At 39.8% G+C, this 24,071-nt stretch overlaps 2 protein-coding genes across 3 annotated transcripts; both read left to right on the top strand.

Annotated features, from left to right (window-relative positions):
- The first annotated feature begins 1,480 nt into the window (after positions 1 to 1,480).
- Positions 1,481 to 11,503, top strand: LOC112566715 (sacsin-like). Its single transcript, XM_025243047.1, has 2 exons — positions 1,481 to 8,576; positions 8,992 to 11,503. The coding sequence occupies exon 1, from the start codon at positions 1,519 to 1,521 to the stop codon at positions 3,703 to 3,705; it is 2,187 nt and encodes a 728-aa protein (XP_025098832.1). The 5' UTR covers positions 1,481 to 1,518; the 3' UTR covers positions 3,706 to 8,576; positions 8,992 to 11,503.
- A 2,189-nt stretch (positions 11,504 to 13,692) lies between these two features.
- LOC112565573 (coiled-coil domain-containing protein 83-like) lies at positions 13,693 to 24,037 on the top strand. 2 transcript variants are annotated; one of them, XR_003099440.1, is made up of 13 exons: positions 13,693 to 13,848; positions 15,750 to 15,824; positions 16,311 to 16,395; positions 16,785 to 16,953; positions 17,423 to 17,590; positions 18,192 to 18,283; positions 18,622 to 18,690; positions 19,274 to 19,395; positions 20,102 to 20,214; positions 20,512 to 20,600; positions 20,811 to 20,872; positions 22,707 to 23,046; positions 23,303 to 24,037. XR_003099440.1 is itself a non-coding variant. In XM_025241092.1 (12 exons), the coding sequence occupies exons 2-11, from the start codon at positions 15,754 to 15,756 to the stop codon at positions 20,847 to 20,849; spliced, it is 1,017 nt and encodes a 338-aa protein (XP_025096877.1). In that variant the 5' UTR covers positions 13,693 to 13,848; positions 15,750 to 15,753; the 3' UTR covers positions 20,850 to 20,872; positions 22,707 to 24,037. The 2 variants fall into 2 exon arrangements, 1 of the variants encoding a protein (XP_025096877.1); XM_025241092.1 differs by having other exon boundaries at positions 22,707 to 24,037.
- Positions 24,038 to 24,071: the final 34 nt, after the last annotated feature.

Here is a 24,071-nt window from a genome sequence, read left to right as displayed (position 1 = left end):
GCCATTTTTTCTGACGAAGACTTTAAAAATATTGTCAGACTTGGAGCAGGTGCTAAGGGAGATGATGTAACAAAGGTAGGAAAGTTCGGGCTGGGATTTAACTCTGTGTACAATTTAACCGATGCCCCCAGCTTTATCAGTCGCCACACCATGGCCATCTTTGATCCGCAAGTCAAAGTACCTCAAGGGTCAAGGGCTCAAGCTGGACTTCACAAAATCATCAACCGTGCACTGGTCGTCAGAATGCCGGAGCAGTTCAAACCATTTCAGGGTGTCTTTGGCTGCAGTCTTACAAGAGACTCAGAGGTGAACTACAAAGGCACATTATTCAGGTTTCCATTTAGAACCGAAGAACAGGCTGCAGACAGTAAGATCAAAGCAGAAGCTTACTCAAGGTCTAAAAGAAAAGTGTTCATCAGAATGCTTTTAGAAAACGGAGGAAATCTTTTACTGTTTACACAACATGTACGACAAACTACAGATTTACTACATTGGGAGGAACGATGAAAATCCAGCTAAAGCGGAGTGTCTTCTTACATTAAATAAAGATTCTTGTAAGACAGTGTTGTCTTCACAACGGGTCTCTTTATCTTGTAGTGTTCTACACTATGCAGTGGACACCTGGTCCAAGGGAGAGAGGTCAAGGTAAAGGAGGAACTCACAATGAGGCTGATAATCTCCCACACAGCCGAGCGTCTGTTCGATGTGTCATGTCATGACACTATCAGTCAGTGGAGGATAGTCTGGACCTGTGGGAGTGAGGAATCGACGAGTACATGCCTGAGGTCCACCCGCGGCCAGCATCTCCCCTTGCTGCTGCAGCTGTCTCTGTGTGCAACCAACGCGCATCACTATGTAGGAGCCCCCAGGCTTCTATCGGTCAGGACATCTCTTCTGCTTTTTACCGCTTCCCATGGAGTTGGTGAGCCTCGATTTACCAGTGCACATCAACGGAACCTTTGAACTGGCTTCAAATCGAAGAAGTCTGCTGGGGAAGACAGAAGACGATGTGGCAGGTTCGAAGTGCGACTGGAACACAGCTCTTTTCGCCATGCCGTGTGCCGGGCATACCTCTTACTTCTAGAAAACCTTCACCAAGAAGCAGCAAATGAAGCTGACCTTTCTTGAGTATTTTAACCTGTGGCCAAAAGCTAACGGAAAAAACTATGTTTTGGGCAACTTCTACTCGTATTTGGTGAAAAACGAATATAAAATTTTTCCTGATTCCATGACCAACCTTCTGGTATCGTTCTCTGCTGTTGTCTTCATGGACCCCGAGCTCCGAGCTTCCGATGTTGGTCCAATTGCCTGGGATGCCCTCAAGTATTTTTCGAATAAAGCTTGTCTAGTCGATGTTCCAGCATGTTTCCACGAGCAGATGAATGCGTTGGGACACCAAGACATTCTCAATGAGAAGATAATAACAGAGAGTTCTTCTATGAAAAGATATTTTTTCCGAACATAAAAAACAGTTGGTGGACTACAGAAAACAGAGACCGACTTGTTCTGCGTGCATTGATGCATCCTGACCACAACATTCAAAATTTAGTGAAGAATATTGCGTGCATACCCTGTCTCGGTACCATCATCCTGAAATGTCCACGGGAACTGATCCACCCGAATGGTAGAGCAGCAAAACTTTACTTGCCCTCGGAGGGGAGATTTCCTCAAAAGAGCAAAAGTCAAGGAAGAGAAACAGGAACCACAGTCAACTTCTCTTCTAGACAACACCTTGAAAGACTCGCGGATCTTGGGATGCTGACAGACAGACTGGAGAATGAAATGTTGATAGAACGAGCGCAGTCTGTCGAAAATCTTGCCCGTAAAAACTGGGACCAAGCCATGAACAGAGCTCAGGCTTTGATTGAATACCTGTCAGTGGAAGACGACCCTTACCCGCCTGAAGTCATAGACATTGTGTCCAATACCAAGTTTCTTCCAGTGATGGTGAGGCCAGACGATTGGCAGCTTCCATGGAAAAGTGATGGTGAGAACGATCAACTCGAATCCCCCCGTCTCCTTTTTTCACATAATTTGAAAGATCTTGTTGCGTGCACAGCAAAAATACTAGACTGTAGTGGCTTACAAATGAACTTTCTGAATTCATCAGAGAAAGAGAGAGCATTAAACAAGATGGGATTAAGAAGCAAAGCGGACATCAATGACTCAACTTTGTTTCAAATGGTCGCTGAGCAGCTGTTCACCATTGTACACGAGTTCAATACTAACCCTCACCTAAACAAAGATCTTGTACAAAACATTTGCACTTCTATTTACAAACATCTCAACGACTGTCTTCAGTCTAAGTCCGAAACTGAACAGCTCATAGAAAGACAATTTTCTGGAAAAAGAATCATTTGGGTCGAAAGTGGGTTTGAGTTTCCATTCAGAGTTGCCTTTTCCAGCAAATACAACTGTAAACCATATTTATTTGAGCTTGGCAGTGATCTGAGAAAACTCAGGCTATTTTTCGAAATCATAGGGGTGAAAGATAACTTTGATGTTGAAGACATACTGAATGCTTTCAAAGAGCTGTACACACAGTTCGGCAGAAGGCAGCTACATGGTGACACAGTCGAGCTTCTATCGCGCCTCGCACAGCTTCTCTGGCATGTTCTTGTTGAGAAAGAAAAAAGTTGTCTGGAGGCAACTAGCGACCTCTACCTACCTGATCGACACAGGTACCTGCAGCCAGTTGCCTCGCTGTGTCTGGATGACTGCGACTGGCTCCGAGAGTCGGATTCCATGAAGTTTGTTCACGACAGTATCTCTCCTGCAGTTGCCAAGATGTTGGGGGTGAGTTCAAAGAGAGAGAGCGACTTTAACCACATGTGTGGCATCATTCCGTTCGGCCAGCGAGAGCTACTGACGAACAGGATCAAACGATTGTTAGAAGCCTACACCTTTGATAATTCCATATTTAAAGAGCTCATTCAAAATGCTGATGATGCAGGTGCCACAGAAATAAAATTCATCAAAGACTTTCGACATCATAAAATTGATAAAGTTATGTCTGGTTGGGACAACCTTCAAGGTCCAGCCCTCTGCATTTACAACAACAAGTCCTTTACAGCAGCAGATATGGAAGGGATAAAAAACATAGGTTTGGGAAGCAAGGAACAAGATACATTGAAGACTGGAAGGTATGGCGTGGGTTTCAATGTTGTTTATCACATCACTGATGTCCCTTCATTCTGGACACGCCAAGACGACAAGGAAGATGTCATCTGTGTGTTTGACCCAGCCTGTCAGTATCTGGCAAACATCTCCCCCCAAAACCCCGGGGTGCAGATTAGAGACATCAGTCGCTTGAAACAAAACTACCCCGATATGTTTGCTTGTTACCTTGACAACTGCATCGACATGACAAGTCCAGGTACCTTATTCAGGTTGCCGCTACGTACATCCGCCATGGCCGAGCTGTCAAAAATAAAACAGACGCCCCTGGAAGAAGTTCAAATGAATGAGATGCTTGAAAAATTTCAAGAAGAAATAGTTAAGTGTCTTTTGTTTCTTAATAATGTAAGAACAATCGGTATCTATACGGTTGATAGGCATGGATCACTGAAGGCAGATTACGAAGTATCTGTAAAAATGACCGAGAGCGATCGTCAAGAGATGGAAAATGTACAACAGGCACCTTTCACAGCTGACAGAAATTTTCCGACTAAGACAAACAGACTTGGTCAACCTGCAACCTGCTGAGGTATGTCTTCAAAAGACGTTGACACATTCCAACCGTCTCACCGAAGATTGGCTTGTCGTCTGCAGAGTCGGCTTCTCGGACTCAAGCAAACTTTGCCCTGAAGTCCAACATTTGTGGGAAGAGAAAGGATTCTATCTTCCACGTGGAGGCGTGGCTGTCAGATTGCCTTCAGGAGCTGGTAGTTTTTTGTCCCGTGCAACGAATGAGCGAGAAGAGCATTTGGCGTTTTGTTGTTTACCTCTACCTGTGAGAACAAACCTCCCAGTTCATGTCAATGGAGAGTTTATTCTGGATCACGAGACACGCAGGAGTATCTGGGACAGTGAAGACGACGGGAAAGACAAAATGGAACAAGGCCATAGCTTCGCAGGTGATAGTCCCTGCCTATGTGAAATGATCCTGATGGTCAAAGACATCCTTTTTCAGAAAGAAGTCTCCGGTACAGGTCCTCTGGAAACAAGACTTACATTTTATGAATCCCTGTTTCCACAGCTTGCGTCAGCCCCTTCAGATTTCTGGAAGTACCTGATAAAAAGCGTGTATCAGCAGCTGGGTCGACCAGAGCTGGACATCTTGCCTGTGACAGACGCCGGCCGAGCGACCACGACATGGGTACCTGTGGTGAAAAACTGTGGTTTTCCAGGATACTTCAGCAACCTCGAAACTTACTTCGAGAACTCTCGCGAAATACGAAAGTCATCGAGCCAAGTTCTCTCTAATCAATTGTCTGAAGAGTCACCATTCATAGAGGCTAAAAAGCTGACTGAACTGTTGGTTTCACTGAATATGAAAGTAATTTCTACATCATTCCGTCTTTATGAAGACTTTACCACTAGTGGTGTGGCTGCTAGAATGGTGACACCAGATTCGGTCACTCAGTTCTTGAGATCTTCTGGCAATGGCAGTTCTGATGACTGCAATAGAAGGACTACCTTGCCCATTGGCTCTACATCCCTAAAATCTGTGGATAGTGTAAAGAGGCTGATCAGCTTTATCGCGGAATCCACAAACTTTAAGAGGGATTTGAAAGGGCTTCCTCTTTGTCTTCGCAGGTCTCAAACTCTGCATTTCTTCCAAGAAACACCACAAGAAATAAGACCAATACTTTCTCGCTATGGACGCCTGTTCCCTCTGTATAGTGAATGCTTTGTCCACGAAGCTGTCTCTAGACATATTATGTTTCTTAAGGCACCTCGCCAACAAGTGACGAGACAACTCGATATTCACACATTTGCTGACATGCTTCCAGGAACACTGCGGGAAGACCATTACAAGACCGGACATCCCTGCCTTCTAGATGAGTCCAAACCTATGCCAGCTACGGATTGGATAAAGGAGGCCTGGAAATTTTTCCAGGATCTGGTTAAAAAGTCTGACAAAGACTGTGTTGCAGAAGGAGCCGTATACTTGAATGTCTCAGTGAGTGGAGTTTGATTCCTGTGAAATGGAGATCGACTGCTTCAATCAATCTAAAGTTATCTCAAATTTCCTTGTATCCTATGAAAGACATGCCTCTTGTCCTGTATTTGACAGATAAAGTAGACACGAATAATGCTTGTCTGTGGGAAATTCTGAAACTCCTTCCTCTCGCTCACTTGGACCTTTCGCGTTTGCCCGACGAGACATTCGCATTAAAGCTAGCTGCCTCCATCTCTAACCCTCTGGCTCTCATTCAAGCTTTAAATTCTCTCAAACACATCCCAGAGCTGAGTTCAAACCAGGCACTAAAGGTCATCAGCTACTTCAGCAATAATCTGCGTGTATTAAAATCATCTTGTGGTGATGAGGTGAAGATGAAGCAATATCTCAGGCAACTTCCACTGTTTCCATCTGTTGATTGGAAGCCTTATTCTATTCATGAAAGAACTTTAGTGATTTGTATAGAAAGGAGTATTCCAATTGATGGGCTTGTTGCATGGTCAAAGGAGCTTGATTATTTTCTCATGTTTACAGGAAACGTATCTAACGAACTCGCCAAGTATTTAAACTTTACAGAAGTTTCATGTCAAGACTTCTACACAAAGCACTTGTTGCCTACATTGCAGTTTCTTCCTCGTACATCAATAGTAACTCATATTAAATTTCTGAAAGATAATCTTCAAAGAGACAAACCTGAACTTAGCCTGATTTCTCAGCTTCAGAAAACCGCATTCATAGAAGATACCGATGGTCATTTGAAAGAGGCAAATAAATTCTACAGTCCTCATGTGCCGTGTTCAAGTTAATGCTTTCGCCAGATTCTTTTCCCCCAAAGCCATACTCTGAAATAGCATGGAAGACGTTCATGAAAAAGCTGGTATCATAGCTGAGGTTACTGTTGACATGATCAGTAATTTTGCCAGACGAATAGCAGAAGATGGACGAAATGGCATAACAGAGAAGGTTGAGAAAGCCTCCTTGGCATTGGTAGACTGCTTGTTCAACACAAAGGACTTACCAAAAGATGTGTTTTCTCTAGTGAAGGACATTCCCTTTGTGATGCCATCAAGATGGAGGCGTGAAGAAGCAAACGAAGGCCTGGCCAAAATAACACCTGCCTTCTGTACTGAGCGCCTGGTCTCCTTTAGTGAGAGCTGCCGGGAATCTCATCTCTACCTCGTCTGGAGCAGCAGCGCCATTCTGAATTCAGACGCTGACCCCTACATTTTAGCTGATGTCAAAGACAGGGAACAGATAGGACCTCAGCTTGGCCTTGAAGCACGTGCACCAGCTTGTAAAGTCATCCAGCATGTGGAGAATGTCAGTCGTGCCTTGACTGGTCAGCGCTCAGAACAAGTTCTTCAGACACTGGGGCCAAACATCGGTCTGGTGAAAAAGGTCATGGACGAGTTGTACACATATTTTGCTGACTGCACAGAAGACCTTCAAGCCTTGAAATCATTGCCAGTCATTTACCACATCAAAGCAAACCAAATGCTACTCCCAGAGAACGTGGTCATTGAGATGAACAACAACGATGAAATTGAAGGCTTGCTGATGAAAGCTCCTACGAGTTCGGACACTTCTTTGAGCTCTTCAAAGACTTGGCGTTGCTGAACACGTGACAGCTGATCACTATGCCAGGGTCTTGCAAAGAATAAAAGCCGACACAACAGAGAAGCCGTTACACGTGGAAGAAATGAAAAAAGTGAAGCAGGCTATAGAAGGACTTTTCTCGTGTGTAACTTCAAAATCTTCGAACAAAAGCCACCTTTCAGTTAAAGAAGTCTATTTTCCTTCTGAAGAGGAAGTGCTCAAAAAGTCATCAGAACTAACCTTTGTCGACAACATTGCATTACGGGATCGCCTGAAGTCACTACCATCCCAACAATCATTTTTCATTGGTTTTCAGAGGTTAAGGACGAACCCTTTCCCTCCTCAAAGTATCAGACACTTTGCAGTCGAATGCGGCATGACATTGCTGACATCAGTTGTGAAGGAAATAGTGCCACAGCACTTGACAAACCAGGCGTTCGAGTCACAGATGTCAACAAATCTGGCTGACAAAGTCACTCATCCCTTAGTCATTGAAGCTGTGGTGCGCGCCATGTATAACTTGCATGAACAATGTGGGATCCCATTTCCGGAGAACCCTACAGAGACGATAGGTGAGCAGCTTTCACGCCTTGCAGTTCGGGAGGTACGAGGACTAGAGACTATCCTTACTGTCAATGGTAAGATTATTCCGCAAAGTGAAATAAAGGTCCCGTCTTTTGTTCATAAACAAGAAGACAGCCCCAAGGCATGCATTGTTTACATTGAAGCAGATGCCGACGAAACCCACAGAAAGGACTTTCTTAATGATCTGGCGGCTGCAATGGGGTTTGTGCTGGATTTTGAAACAATGTGGCTTGAACACATCGTCGACAGTCCTGAGCGAGCAATGAAATGTATGGACAAAAAATGGCTTTATGCTGTTTAATGATGTGAGGCCTTGTCAGAGTTTTGTCATTCCCTCAGCAGGCACTTATATACCAGTGTCCTGCCATTGCTACCTGGACAACAGCTTTTATCGTTTCAAAGATGGAGAGCATGTTGGATTTGAGGTTTACGACCCCTGTGTGGAGGTAGATGACCCTGAGGAAACAACACCTACCTACATCTTTGGAGTCATTAGGCATGAAGCTAGTGGTGGTGGACAAGAAGAATCAAACCTACTGACAAAGAAATATCTTGTCGACCTCGGCTCAGAAAGAGGCCTTTCCGAGATTTCTGCAACTCGGCTTTATAAATTTATTCGCAAAGTAAACATACATGGAGTCCAGGATGTAGCTGTGCACAGTTCATCAGGCACTAAGCTTGAGACACCAGAACCTCTCAGGAGCCTTGCCACCTCGTGACCTGAAGGTTGTGCTAAAGGAGACACGACGTCTGCTTGTGGAAGCTCTTCAACTTCCGGAATCCGAACGCAAGCGCGTGCATAAACGATTAATCTTAAAATGGCACCCGGATAAGAATCCGGGTAACGAGCATTCTGTACCAAGGTAATGCAGGCTCTTAACAGCTACCTGGACCGTTTGAGGCAGGGCAAAGCGTTGAATGTTGACGAGGAAGATGACAGCAAACAAAGACCTCCCTCCAGTCAGCCTACACGCTCACCTTTCTTTGAGCACATGAACAGGAGAGCGAAGAGCCACAAGGCGCACTATGAGCAGCAGTCTGAGCGTCCTAAGGATGACGAGGATGACGAGGATGACAAGGACAGACCTGGCAGTCGGCCTTTCTTTCAGTACACTTACAAAGAGAAGCCAGGTCGTCGTCAGCTCCCAATCCCCAGCCAGGAGAAGGACGGCGCTGGTTCAGACAAGCCGAGGAAGACCTGAAGTCCGCCAGAGCAGCTAAAGGGACCTACGAACGTGGCTACAACTGGGTCTGCTTTCAGTGTCACCAGGTACTACCCGTCTGTTTCTTTACTTTCTACATTAAAACTTCATAAAGTAATTGATATTGATTCTATACCCTCCTGAAACCGTGTCATTCGACTTTATATGCATTTGTTTTTCTCTGTCAAATATGCAGCGCTATTCAGAAGAATCAAAGAATTTTATAAACATGAAGTTAATATTCTAAACAGATTTGATGTTTGTTATAAAATTTTTGTCCTCTTCCTCCCTCCAGTAACCAATAATTCGCAAGACTCCCCACCCTGCATGTTAAACAACCCCGCAAGGTTAAACAGTTTTTCCAACTTTATCGGCTTTATCAGACTTCAGCATTCATTGACACGACTTTTTTCTCACGCATTAAGTTATAAAACTCTAAGCTTTTACAAATTTTAATTATATATTTTATAATGTTCTATACAGGCAGTAGAAAAAGCTCTCAAGGCTGTTCTGTACTGTCGGGATGCGAACAACAACTTGCTCAACTCTCACGATATTGTCTCCCTTGCCCGCCATGCCAATGACGATGACGTCAGGGAACTTGCCAGTGCGCTGGATAGACGGGTGGGCCCTCACACCCGAATGCGCTACCCGGATGTCTTGCTGAGCCCCAGTATTCCCGCTGATGTCTATGGCGACCAGGAGGCCAGCGACGCCTGTGACCTGGCGACCCGCGTTCTGAACAAAACCAAAACACTGCTGTAGGGAGTAGTGCTCAGCCGCTGCTCATTGTAATTATGCTAATTGAAAAAGAAAACTTTCTTCGCATAATATGCTGTAAACACTTAGCTATGACTACGAATACGAACTAATTAAATATTAATTAAATAATATTGCCAATATTTTCAAGAAACAATTTGTAGCCCAGTGTTAGTGTGTGAGATGACAGAGCCTTGCTCCACGCTTCACATCCATGTCCTGCTCCTTGTGAAACATTTTATTGCTCACCTGTGAAAGGTGGTTAATCGCCTTCATTATGAATCTTTATGCACACTTGTTTTACTGCTGAGAGATTATACAATTATTTCATATATGTGATGACATTATCCATGTCATGTAGCCAGAATTCTTGTTCGGGATGTTTTTCAAGATTAACAATATCTTCATGCCTCTGTAGATACAATTGTTTGCTTTAAAATTAATTATTTAATATTTTGTCTTTATAATTTTATGTACGTGTAATCTTTTATCTTTGAATTTGTTGAACTATAGAATCTTTCCACTGTTTTCTTCTTAGCAGCTGACTTTCAAATGTACTTCATCGTTTAATATTTCCCTTTATGTTATATAATTCATAATTGCATGATGTTTTGCCTTCAACTGTGTTCAGTAAATAATTCGCTCTTATATGATTCTCGTTTTATTATATCATTCCTCACATGTTGCTGTGACTCCATTCTACAATATTTTTACGCAGGTATGTATTTGATAATGTGCTGTTGTGATATATTTTGTTCATTGTGCATAATTATTTGAGCGAAGCATACGGTTTATCTGAAAATACTTTTGTTGAAACCAGGACAGACAGACATTTGTCTTTCTGTCTTTGATGGCGTCCAAACCGTTACTGGATGTCAGGTGTGTTTAAACGTGTGGTACATTCCTACAGACCCAGCTTCAAAAGGGTTTATTAATTCATTCTTTTGTTACTTTACCTGCTTCATAATGCTATTAATCAGATTGTGTAAATGAACAGAATATATACTACCTTTTAACATTACCAATAGTGTGCAGACAGTAATTTATATCTTTTAGAAATAAAGAGCATTACGTTTTGCGACATTTTTCAGAAACTCAGATCATAAGTAATACACCAATTATCTTGTAAAAATCAATCTTATGATAATTCTTAGCAAATTATTGATTAATCAGTGTGAGTGTAAAGTGCTGAAGTTTATTTTCATATCACTTCAAATTTGATTATTTTTTATTTTTATTAATACTTACATAATGATATGTACGTATTAAGACACTGGAAATCGTTTCAAGTTTAGAATGTACGGAAATTATTACCTACTGGATACCTTTGCTAAGATCATTTTTTTTTACTTTTCATTCGTCAATACTAATAATATATGTCAAACTTTGTGTATAACACTTCTCATGTCTTAACCTTAACCCGTCTTCTGTGCTTCTTTTCATTTTCTTTCCTTCTGACATGATCCTTTCTTTTCTTAAATTGATTTCAGTAAACGTTTAATTGTTGGAAGATTTCGCTTGCGTGTTGTTGCTGTAACACAAGGCCTAAGAAGTCGAGAGTGTGAGCAAGTGAGAGAGAAAGATATAAAGTGTGTGTGTAAGACAGAAAGAGTGAGGACCTACCTACCAACTGTTCAATCAATGTAAATTCTTTTTTAATCCCAGTTCTTTCATTAATTAAAATGAAAACAGCATGACAAAGAGGCTCTAATATATGGCTGGCTGTCCGTCCGTTGATGTAATCCAGTCCACAGCTGTATATAAAACAATGTGACTTGTCACGTGCCTGTCACGATGGTTACAAGGAGGTTGTCACGGAGCTGTGTGCCTGTTAAAAAAAAAAAAAAGCGGCTGCGGGAGGGGCTGGAGGGGAAAGGCTAGGAGAATAATGGCGAGCGCTGGGGCGCGGGAAGGCGGCATATGCTCTGGCAACACAAGCTGCACTCACTGGCTCAAGTGCTGGCCTCCTGGTCAACTACTTTCTTGACAATTTCCACTCTCCTCTCATCTGCTTCACCGCAATCCCCTCCCATTCTCCCCCTCCCTGGTGAATCTCACACTTCCTCAGCATTTACATCTAGGTTGTCCTCACTCCCCCTTGCACCACACTGAAGAGAGCTCTGGGTTCATATCTCGTCTCAGGCACGCAGTTCTTTTTCTACATATGACGTCTTCTGCAGGACAGGCTGCTTTGCCGTGATAAAGCCTTAGTTTCTGACGGTGTAAAAAAAAACAGTGTATGCCTTTCCTACCGCCCAGCAGGTGGTTTGAATTATATTGTCTATAACTTAGGTGCCAAAGTTGACAAGCACTGGCGTCTGAAAACAGCGGCGAGCAGGTTCGACTGCGCAGCGAACTCGTCCTAGTCGACCCATCTGTCGGGACTGAGTAGTTGACTCTACATAGGGTCAGGGTTAGGTAGAGCAGAGAAGGAAGGAAGATGATCAACTCCCTCACAAAAAGTTGGCCCTGAGAAAAGCGTGGTCTCACCTCACCCACCCACCAACGACATAAAAATAAAAAAGGAGTTGGGGAAGGAGGTTATATCAGATGATCTGTTCTACTGAGATTTGTATTCTGGACATAGCATATCACCCAGGTGATCTGTATTCTTTCTCAGAATGACTTGTATTCTATACCAGCCTTATGTAATGGCGAGCCTAAGACCTTTTAGTTATGGAACTAATAAGTTTATGAAGTGTGTCAATGATATTTAAACCGTTAAGCCAGCTTGATCACGACCGCAGACCTGGGTGAACACACGAGTAGTAGTGAAAACTTTCTTGGAGTGATTAAGTTACAGTGTTAGATCATTACCGGATAACAGTTTCAAAAATCAGAGCATATCGCTCAGTCACGTGGGTTGAGGAAATAAACAGCTGAATCCATGTTTACCTCTCAGCGCACAAAGAAGTCAGATCCGTGATATCTTGCTAAACCTCCAGATAGTCCTCGTTGAATGATTTTCAGTCCCACCGCTTCATTAAAAAAAAAATAAATAAAGGCATCAAGCGTTAAAAGTGTGAAAACTCTGACTTATGTTGACTTGGATTCTCTATCTCAGAGGTGAATTTCTTCCTAGGTTGCCGCACCTACATCTAGCTCTATGTGCTTGTGAATGTGTGTGTCAAACAAGAAAGAAATTCACTTATTGCTGCAAAGATGAGGATTTAGTCGAATCGACTTAATTGTGTTAATGAGCTACTTCTTGTGGCCGGATTTGAAGGCTTTGAACTTAAACACAGTTCGAAGAGAAAGGGACATAAATCTCCGAAACAGCAGGGCCTGAAGAGGAAACAGCGTTTGCCGAATTTTCTGCGTCTGATGCGTGGTACAGAGAGGATGAGATGAGGGCAGTGGGGTAAGGCAGATGAAAAGACATAATAATAATAACAATAATAACAATAATAACATATTTATGTAGCTCAATATAAATATATAAACCACAGATTTGAACTCTTTCTGTGGATTTCTATATTTGATGGTTTGTATCGCATAAGGAAGTAATTAAAGGGATTTGTAAAAGAAAAAAAATCTAATGTGGTGAGAAGAGTCACAGAGGAGACTGCAGAAGTCAGCGCCAGTGGCAGAAGTTAGAATTACGGAGTGTAGTTTACAAAAAAGTGCACCACACTCGACTAGCACGATCAGTGGCCCATTGTGTGTCACGAACCGATCGGTTACCCAAGCCCAAGATGTGGTAAGATGAATAAAGAGGGTAAATGAGTTAATGACGAAGGAACAGGTATACGCTCATTTTTAAGGGTTCAGCGAAAATAGTTAAAAGTAAAAAATTGGGTATTTTAACATTGTTGAAAATAATAATTTATTTCTATGGCGTTTTTGAATACCATTAAAGGTGGGTTCAAAGCGCTTTACTAAACACACACACACACAAACATAATAATAATGGATGTTGATCGTAAAAATAGTTGTAGAATCACTGTGTCTGTATATTCGTGAACTTCGCCTACCACAGTCTGATAGACATAGGCAACGCTGTCAAACTGTATGATGACCACTTCTAATGATGATGACTCATTGATGTTAAGAGTGACCGTCATCTTGTTTTCTGACGGTGGTGGGGAGGCGATGTCGTAAGGCTGACTAAGGTGGAGAATCAGACAGTTGAGATTTGCAACGCTTTGTTACTGATTTGTCTGAATGACTTTCGTCTCCCTGTAGCCTCTTGTCACTCTTGATTCTATGAACTTTACCAAGACAAAGTACATTAATTCTTTGTATGAGATTTATAGAATATCTGAAAAAAAATCTGTAGGACCAGTAGCGCCCGCGCTTAAACCATCCAATTAACTAACACTTATAAGGGTTAAGATATCTGTTTTTTTACATCTTTGTTTCTTTGCCATGCAGTTCCGTTACTTCAAGTCATCACAAAGACGATGGCAGCGGCATAGCAACAAGGGAAGCTACTCTGTCTCCACGCTGTGTGTAATAGCAACAAGGGAAGCTACTCTGTCTCCACGCTGTAGCGGTTGCTAACGCTCTGTCAATATGGCCGCTGCGGACTAGACCCCACAACTAAACACAATTTCTTTTCGTTCTTTGGGAGTTTTTAAGGTAACTATTTTACCAAAATTTTTATTCATATTATATCTACTTTAAAGTAATTGTACGAGACACAGTAAAGCATCGGGGGACCTTTGCTTTGGTATCTTTTTATTCTCTTTGCTACAACAGCGCGCTGATTTAATGGCCTTGATCTTTGTTTTAGCGTTGCCAATATCATGGACGTAAGCATGCTATACTAAATGGCTAATTCAGATAGTGGGTGGGTCATTTTTCCCCAAAACTATATTGCTTTAGCCATATTACCCGACTGCCAAATCATCCTAGCCATCACCATACTGTCCCAAATACAGCGCCACATATATAGTCCCAACACAAAACTCAGATTGCTCCAAGCCCGAAAGACTGATATCCTCTTGCCACTTAAGGCTAGCTGTCAGTCAACTTTAAATAACAATCTTCGTTTATTCTTCAGATGGAGGTTTGTGTTAAATGAATGTGTTGTTCAGGTATTCTTGATCTTGTCAATGCACAGTGATGCACACATAGAAACAGACATGCACACAGACGAGAGATCGAGGTTTATAAGCAGATCAATCCACTACGTTCTGAGTACGAAGCATCAAGATTCTTTAGAAGTTGGGTTCACATCCAATGACAGTGGTGTCAGTAGAACTACTGTAGTAAGATATGTTCAACAAGCTAAATGAATACCTGAACATTGACACTGCTGCATATAATAAATAATAAAAGGGATTTATATAGCACATTTCTCAACTGCAAAGTAGAATTAATGTGCAAAAGAAAGTCAAAAGAAATTCAAAGTAAATAAGACATCATTGAACATAGACCAGATAGTTATACAGAGACAGAGTGGGAAACACAAATAGAAGGCTAAAAATAAATTCATATTTAATATGAACCTCTAAACTAAAGAATAAATGGTGAAAAACCATTAATTAAAAACATAACTTAAAAGGAAAATCATGTTTATGCACCATTGTGATGTTTTCTAGATGTGCATTGCCAAGCAGAGATTTTTGTTTAGTAAAATGGTGGCTAAACTTGGTCACATGGCTCTGTTTGAAATAGGCAGCTGGGCTTGCATAATTATGTGTTTGAACAGCTACCTGTATCATCAGTGATTGATTTGGTGTTGAGACAATTATGTGGGTATGGTCATGGCTGGGATGCAGTAGGGTAATATGGTCTGGGGTGAAATCACTGGTGACCATTCAGATACATGCATGCCACCTTCATAATTGGCAAGAGTTTTTTTTTTATAATTCAATTTTTTTCTTACCATTTTCCTCTTCCCTTCCTTCTTCCACTAGAAAGTTTCTTGGTTACCATATTTACTGTAGGGTATATGTTTGTGTACTTACATGTAAGAAAACAAGCACAAAATCATGAACACATCACAGGACAGGTCTGGATTGAAATTGACATGCAAAATGATGCTTTCCCTTTTGTTTCACTCTGAAGCATCTTAAATAAGCTTGGCATCTCATTAGATTTTATATCACTGGATGAGTGTTGAGCAAGTGGTTCTAAACCAAAATGGAATTCTCATGAAAACATTGGTTGAGGACCAAGTTGTTTTAGCACGGAGCAGTTAGAGTGCTGAGGTACCACTATATCTTTCATGAACAAATTAGGGAAAAATACATAAACATTTGTTTCAGTCATCCTAGGATTTTTCTTCCCTTTATGATTAAAGTGTGTAGTGTTGCATTTGGTAAATTAAAAATATTACTTAGAACATGTTTGAATACAGAAACTTTTGACAGGAATAATTTTAATTTCAATATCAGTGCATGTGTGTGTAACAGAAAGAGAGAATGATGGGTCCATGCATATGTGTGCACTACACATGAGTTGAATAGACTGAATAATATTTAATAGCAATACTGTGAAGTTTATCCATGTTTACAAATGATTCCACACTGCAGAACCATGGGGAAAAAAGGCAAGAAAGGAAAGAAAGCTCCAGAGGTGACTCCACAAGAAGGTCTTCTTGCTTACCAGTTAGTTTCTTATTTCAATACAACACATCTTGTTATTGTTCTAGACTGTATAAAGGGCAGATTTTGTTAGTTTCAAGTTGAAAAAAGCAGCTTCAAAACACCAAAACATCCCAAAATACAGATTTTCTTCCCAAGTCACTATTGTTATTTTCTTTGGACATCACAAATATTCCTTCCTCTCTCTTTCTGTTTTTCTCTCTCATGCACACACACACACACTCTCAAACAAATTTTAAATGCTGATCAGAAGGATACACAATGTCATATTTTAGATTTTGTTTCACACTGTTATCTATTAGAACACGGAACACAGTGGGCAAAAATATTTGGATGAATCTAAGTGTTAACATAATGTAAGAGGTTTTTCTCTTTTTCACAGAGACTTTCAGTCTAAAATACTCTGATGACTTCGCATTCATACATCAAATTTTATTAAATGGTTAAGTAACACAAAAGAAGTGCTAAAAATACTTTTTTCATTATCAGAATCAATGTGGTAGAGAAGAAGCTGGAAGATGTTGGGTATGAGATCCGTGGATGGGTAGAGAAAAACAAGCGTCATCTGGAACGGGTAATAAAGATGATCACACTTGGTGCTGACATATTTAATCTATTCAAACTTGAAATATATGAAAATAATATCTTGACCGGTAAATAATTCATTTAGATTTTTATCATGAAAATCCAACTATAACATTATAAATTGTTTTTTTATTTTTATGAAACATATAAAGATGAATGTATTCCAGAATCCACAAAATCTTATAAGTGTATTAATAATAATTGGATTTGTAGAGTGCATTTTCCCATATGGAGGTAAGTTTAGGGCCTCTTATAAAAGCCTACAAAAGAACTAGGTGTGACATAGTCATTAAAACAGCTTCTTATTTCAGCATTGATGCCTTTAATGAAACTTTGTGCTGACAGATTATCATTTGGCTGTTTGGTGGACTGTTTCAGAATGAGAACCTTAAGGCTGAACAAAAGCTGCTTTGGCAGGATCTACTAGAAAATGCACGAGCTGTTGCTAGGGTGTTTGAGAATGAGGAGATCGTAACATATAAAGAGGTCGTTGATGCCATGAAGGAAAAATGGTCAAGACAAAGACAGCGGGAAAAGGAAATTCAAGGTGACAAGAGACTAAACAATACCATATGTTGTAAGCAAACAGAATTAAACATCTTCACACACAGGTAGAGTTACAATGAACATTTATATAGTGCATGATCCCTCAAACCAGACTCAAAGCACTTTATGAACAGGTGCAAACACCTTTTCAGGGTAAGTATCAAATACACCTTACATTCAAGAACGTTTTGGTGACAGGAGCTTGAACCCCTGTGCCACCCACTGTCCCAGTTCAGTTAAATAGAAGGTCATTATTCTTCAACTATTGTTCACATTGTTCGCTATCACTAGGTGTCCACTCACATGCACATTCAAATTCCTACTCCTCTAACACACAGAAGTGAAGAAGACATTAAAACTTTGTTAAAGAGAGAAAACAGCAAAATTTACATCTGTAGGGAAATTCTTTAGGTCTTTAGTAAATGGTGTTATAATTTGTATACAATGATATCAGATGGTTTGTATATCAGATCTTAAAAGTCAGATTGCACGGAAAATGGTGGAGATTGAAGAAATGCAACAGGAAGTGAACGTTTGGTTAGCTTACCGTGATGCTGGGAGACATGTTCATGATACTGAGATTCGTATTTTGGAGCAAGAGCTAAGAGACTTGCAAACTTCTTATGAAGATATGTCCAGTAAGTTGCCTTTCTTTGTCCTATACTTTGCTTTATTTTTATGTTATCCTCAAAATGATTGAGAATATTATTTACAAAGACACAGGTTAAGCAGAAGAACAGCAGATGGTAAGGAAGACTTAATAATATAAATAATATAAATTAAGTTTATGATGAAATATATTATTTCCTTTTTGCAACAAAAGTTATTTTAAAAAATTTCCATAGTACAGAACATTTATGAGTTGTGGCATTTTGTTGTTTGTGATCCAGTGGAACAGTAGAAGCATATGAAATAAGAGGTTGGCAAGATAGAAGGTATCAGTTCTGATGTTTAGACAGATCTAGAAATTTCTCTATGAAGCATTAATACTGAAGCAGACTTTGCAGTGACTTTGAGTTGCAGAACATCAGCAGTTCTTATGCAGAGGCTTCTACATAAACAAACTCAGCAGAGTGCATTTAAATAGATCTTACTGGGTGCTAAGAGGGATTATTGCATGCCCATAAACTGCAAAAGAGTATGCATATATAAATACTCAAAATATCTGCTTCTGATTCCCAGCTAATTATTGCCTAATCCTACTCATCTCTATTATTGTCATTGTCATCTGTTTTTCAGCCACCTTGGAGAAAAGCTTCCTTGCTTCAAAAACTGAAGTTGAGAAATACACAGATCAGACTTTAGCTTTGCAAAAGGATAAAGCATCAGATGTGAGTATTGAGGCTTGCAAGCAAAACTGATGTATGAGATTTTATTAGCTAGGGTGTGTCACTTAAAAAAAAACAACAGAAGATGTTAATATAGTCTTACATTATATTCTTCAATACACTCATCTACCACTGCCATGTCTAGAGGATACAGAGGTTAAATTTGCATGTTTAATGTATGGTATTTATGAATTGCTCCTTTATTATTTTTTGTTTGTTTGTTGGAATAAATATCTGTAGCTGTGAAGCTCAAAATGTTGCCTTTTCCTGTAAATGAAAGATAAGATCTGTGAGTGTTGCCTAAGTTGTTAAGACTTTTCTTTGCATATTTGCAATTTCAGAAAGCTATGTCATGCCTGGACAAAAAAGACCGACAGGAAGTGCTTGACAATGACTGGCTGAAGAAAGAGGTAAAGCATTCGTTGATTACCTCCCTTGGTGTCACTTCTCGCTTACCTTTCAATTTGTTGCTGTATTTGACTGTCGGTTTATTTGTAGTCTTTTGTATGAAGTGCATTGAGCTCATTTCCACTTGGGGAAATACACGTTACTAATTCAGTTATCATTTTAGGACTTGGTAATTACAATTTTTCAGCAGAGCAAGAAACAATCCCACAGCTACCTATTCTCCTCAGTCATGCTTTTATTTCTGTATTTGATTTTACCTTCCTAAATTTTTCTGCCTTAACCAAACGTTGTTAAATTTGTGAGCATTTGTTAAGAAGGTAAATCTAGTCCTCTAACCTTTCAGTCATTGGGCAGTGCCCATCTCCTTACCTTTACTGCCTGTCCTTTCCCATCTTTACTTGGGGTCAGGTGCTCATTGAGAGCTGAGGCCACTGGGGAAGTAGTTTGTGCCGCTCATCACTAGTGTGTGCAGTTCTTGCTTGTTTGTGTGTCTTTGGAGACCAGCTAATCTGGTTTACTAAATAATATCATGTATGTTAGATTTGTATTATGTCATCCTTGTTGCAAACTTTTTCATTCCTGTAGGTGCAGATCCACCGCTTTGAGACAGCCAAGGTACGAGAGAGGGTGGAAGATCTAGAGCGCACTAATCTAGAAATGATGAGCGACCTTTTTGACTGCACAGTGGAGGACCTCAAAATTTCTAGGTAAGCACATGGATAGCTATTAGTTACAAACTTCTTGTCATTGTGAGTGGGTCTGTTCATATTCCAGATTTAAAATACTTCTCGAATCCCCAGTGTCATAAGAGTGACAAAGATTATATAAATGAAATTGAAGCTTATTGTTTCCAAAAGTCAAGTGCAAAAAGTTTAGTAGCTTTTAAGATGCAAGGGGAAGGGGAAAACTCTCCTATTCTAATCTTTTATCGGTTTCTTATGTGAATGTGTCTGAATCTGTGTGCATTGGTGCCATCATCATTTTGTCATTGCCTTCACATTTTTCTGTATCTGCTCATTCTCAATCCTAATTCTCTATACTCTCTGTCTCACTATCAGTCTTTCTTTCTCTCACACACACATATGCACATCTCTTATTGCTTTTAAACCATGTATGTAGAAAGTAATTATGAATTTTGTATTGAGAAGCAGGAAAAGAGAATGAATTAGGCAGTTTAAAAATTTCCTTGACTTTTCATCTGTATTTGATGTATACAAGTTTGGTAAATATTAAAAATAATCATTGGTATGATATATATATAGCCATGCATCCAAGAGATTGACAGAGATGATCCCTGCTGCTCTCAGCAAGACCGTATATAATCTCTCACCCCAACCCACCCTTCTTTCTGTACCTCTCATGCACAGACAGTAAATAAACATACAGAACTTTGAATTTGAGTATTATTTGCAGGAATTTCTTCCTTACACAATGTGAGAATGCAGAAAACTTGGAAAGTGCAGGTCTTTTGGAGATGGATCTGTGTCGCCTTTTGCCACCTGATCCAGACCATGACTTTGTGAAAGGTACAGTTTCATTCACAAAGGAAAATCCTTTTATTATCAGTTAATTGATTTTTCTTATTTACTCCAATGATGCTAAATTTACCTGAATGATTTCAAATAATCATTTTAATTTTATATATATACACATTTATGCTTTATATATTGTTTCTGCTATGCAGATTTTTAATGGGTGATATGAAGTTGATGTGTTACTAGTTCTGATACCTATAGATGTAAGATACTAACAACTTTAGTTGCAATCATGAATGTAAGTGCTTTAGAAAGCCATAGCTGACAGCAGGCATGACATTACTGCAGGTCGACCACCAAGTGCCACCTTGAAGGCTGTGCAGGATAAACTCTTGTCAATTACCAACCACCCTGAAGAACAGGCTGCAGAATCAAAGGTGAGGTAACAAATGGGCATATGTATTGTATGTTTTCATATACCCAGATTTAGACTGCTTTTTAAAGATTTTATTTGCTTAAAGGATTTTTAGAAATCTGTATGAAATAATCTAATTTTATCACATATAACAGCAGCCACATATAATACCTCATAATGGAGCTTCATGTAAATGAAGGAGATGAGTCAGATTACTTAACACTATTTCCAGATGAGAGCGAAACTACTGATGAGCCTATCCCTTCTTTGATGTTGGAAGAAGAAGATTTTGAGGTAAACTTTTATTTTAAGGTTCTTTGAACTTGTCAGTTGTAAAGTATGTTACTTGTACAAGAGTCCTAAAACATTCACTAGTTTTGACTGTTCTAGTCTGCAGGAAAATAAATGCTTTCAACATTTTTATACTAAGGACACTTGACAATGCATGTTTATTCCATTTATAATAAGAATAAGGTAATTTATAAAGTGCCAATTCTTGCTACAGTAATTCATTGTGCGCCTGTAAAAGAACTCATGAACACATGCCCAAACATACCTACATACACAGTCACACATTATGGGAGGAGAAAAAAAGTAAGTTTCAAGAGACCTTTTGAAGGAAGAGAGAGTAAGTTTCTGATGAATATCGAGGGGCAGTTCATTCCAGGTATAAGGACAGAGATAGAAAAGGAACACAGACCAAATATTAGATGTCTCATGCAAGGATTGCAAGCCGTGAAGGAATGAGAAGAGGAGAAGAAAGGAGGAGCAGTGTGAATATATGACTCAAGTGGAGAGGTCTGTGATGGGGGCAGAGCCATTGAGGCATAACAGACGATGTTCATTTTATGTTGAATGCAGTTAAAAACTGTGAGCAAGTGGAATGCAGAATGGAGAGGAGTGGTCGGGGAGTAGTCGGTTTTCTTCTTACACCTGCGTAAGCATTCTCTCATGATACAATGGACAAAACAGTGGCTGTGCTCACTGGGTGGAACAAGTTTTAAATAGTCAGCTTTATGCACCTTTGTTGTTGATTTTTATAGTTTATCATTTACAGATAAATGTGGAATCAAGAAATATTTTGGGGGGGTCTTTCTTTTCTCAGGGACATTTTGATTAAGACAAGCAGAGAGCAGACTTAAAATTTTTTAGTGTTGATAAGAGATTTGGGAACAGCAGTGGTGAAGTAGGACATCTAACTGTAACAAACTGTAACTGTGCAGTCTAGCATTATTCTGAACTGTGCCAGTGCAGCCTAGCATTATTTTGTAGGATTGGAGAGTTTTCCTCTTGATCAGCACTGCTTACTGCATTTGTAGTCTTATTCATTACAACAAAACTCTTCATAATTTCCACCAAGGTCTTAGGAAGCTATAGTGGTATAATCTGGCAGAAGACCACCAAATGGTGACCATAACCTTACTCTTGTGGTATAGATCAGTGATATTCATTATTGTTTGGCCATTGTACCTACCCTTTCTGCAGTTGTCCACTATCACAAGTACTCCGATCAAGAAAAGTGTCATTTTATTTCTCTTAATAGCAGACCTCCAAAACGGGTCTTCATTTTGTGAGGTACCCATTGCATGGTCAGCCTCCCTCTACCCCCTTTCATGTACAGGTATTATTAAGAAAAGTGTGGAACTGGAGATCAAGTACCTGTAGAAGTGACAACAGTTCTAGCGCATGTGCCAATAGTGAAAGAGAATCAGTATGTTTGTAGTGTGGGGAAAATAGAGTGAGCAAAATGAAAGAGAGAAGTGGGTCATTAATAAAGTCATACTATTTACTGTGACTTACGAATGTATTGTATTTCATGTGTACAGTGCATGCAACACTAATTTCAGCATCTCAAAGCTCAGGTACCATGTAACCATAGAAACTTGCAGGTTGAGCCAATATTTAATAGTTCTGCTCATTACAAATTCATTCATTTTGCATCCTGATATTTTTTGTTGGAATTACTTTCTAATGACTCTAGTTAATATGAAAGTTTTGTACAGTTGCACTAAATATCTAACCTGGTGGCCGATTTAAAGGAAACCACCATGCCACTTCGGTAATTCTATGAAACAATAAAATTAGAAAATAAAAATAAAAGCAAGCTGCCTGATGTTTTTCACTCTAGGATTATCTTCACCTGGGACCTGTGGAGTTAAAACTTCTGAGCATTGCTGGCACACAGGCTACGCTGCACAAGCCTGAGCCTTTGACATCAACTCAACTGGCTGCTAAAGATTACAACCCTGATGTCTGGCCTGTTACACGACGAATGCTGAAGAAGGCACTGTCACCCTGCCCCAAGTGATATTTAGTAGCTGTCGTACAACTTCAGTTAGCTGCAAAACAGTATGGCTGAGTTGTTTTTATTTTAAATCCCTGGACTGTGAGTGAACAGTTTGGAGGCTTCTTGCTTTTGCATCAAACTTTCTGTGTTCCAGAAGCATGTGCACAAAGGATGTACTGGGGTATGTAGAGGCTGTGACTTTTGATTCCTAATTTGCACACCAGTAACAAATAATAATTATATTTACAATTTGTAATCCATGCATAATACGTAACTAGTACAATTACTTTGTGGAAAGCGTGTATATAATATATATAAAGTATTTTATATTTAATAAAGATATTAAGCTCTGTCTCAGACAATTTAGAAGGGTAAAGACTAAATTTCACACTGTTAAAGCACTATCATAATATAAAAACTCTAATTTCCTGTTAAAGCACTGTCATGAGAAAGCAAGGAGTGACATGGAGCTAGCCTGGACGCTAGAAGACAGTGCTGGGTGGTGAAAGAGGAAAGAATGTGAAGCTTATGTGTATGTGAAAGGACATTTATCTCTCTTTTTTTGGTAAAAAATCAGCCAGCCTTTGCCTTATCGCTAACGTTTTCTTTGAGGTGCAAGAAATAGACCTTTATCCTTTTTTCTGCAGTATTTTAAATATAGATTACTTTAGTCTTCAGTTTTAAGATTGTTTAAAATATGGTGCTAATGCATGCCTTTCCATTTTCACATCATAATTTTCCATGCTAGCAATTTTGGGAAAGTGACGTTTAGTTAATGCTGATGCTTAAGGGTCCACACATCTTTTTGAAACCACAGACTTACCTCCGCAAATATGTCAAATGAACACATTTGGTATTTGGTATAAATATTTTGACTTGTGATCAGGATTTTATACCTTTCTCCATGGTGATGTTTGTAGACCCATATCTCAGGAAGAAGTAAGTGGAGAAAGTGGTTCACTCAATAATAAGATTACATTGTACAGAGCTCATTCCAGTCATTTGAAAAATGTTTTGCGCTATAGTAGATCTTTAAATCTGCTGTTGACTGCTACTATGCAGCTTGATGTTTGCAGATGAAGTGTTTGTCCAAAAATACCCACAAATATTTTTATTTTGTTCATCACTTGTCAGATGATGTCTGCATTAAAAAAGATTCATTTGCTTTTGAATTTATCATATTCTGGTTGTGCTCATAAGCTTAAA

Source organism: Pomacea canaliculata, linkage group LG6, assembly GCF_003073045.1.
Source record: "Pomacea canaliculata isolate SZHN2017 linkage group LG6, ASM307304v1, whole genome shotgun sequence".
In the NCBI taxonomy this organism is placed as follows: Eukaryota; Metazoa; Mollusca; class Gastropoda; order Architaenioglossa; family Ampullariidae; genus Pomacea; species Pomacea canaliculata.
Note: the sequence above shows the minus strand (reverse complement) of the source record. Positions and strands in the feature narration are given on the sequence as shown.

Bases quoted from the DNA above. Each gene is read 5' to 3' on its own strand.
- LOC112566715 (XM_025243047.1), top strand. From the start codon at position 1,519: ATGCATCCTGACCACAACATTCAAAATTTAGTGAAGAATATTGCGTGC.
- LOC112565573 (XM_025241092.1), top strand. From the start codon at position 15,754: ATGGGGAAAAAAGGCAAGAAAGGAAAGAAAGCTCCAGAGGTGACTCCA. The intron at 18,284-18,621 runs GTGAGTATTGAG...TTGCAATTTCAG, and splicing joins AAAAGGATAAAGCATCAGAT to AAAGCTATGTCATGCCTGGA. The intron at 20,601-20,810 runs GTGAGGTAACAA...CACTATTTCCAG, and splicing joins AACAGGCTGCAGAATCAAAG to ATGAGAGCGAAACTACTGAT.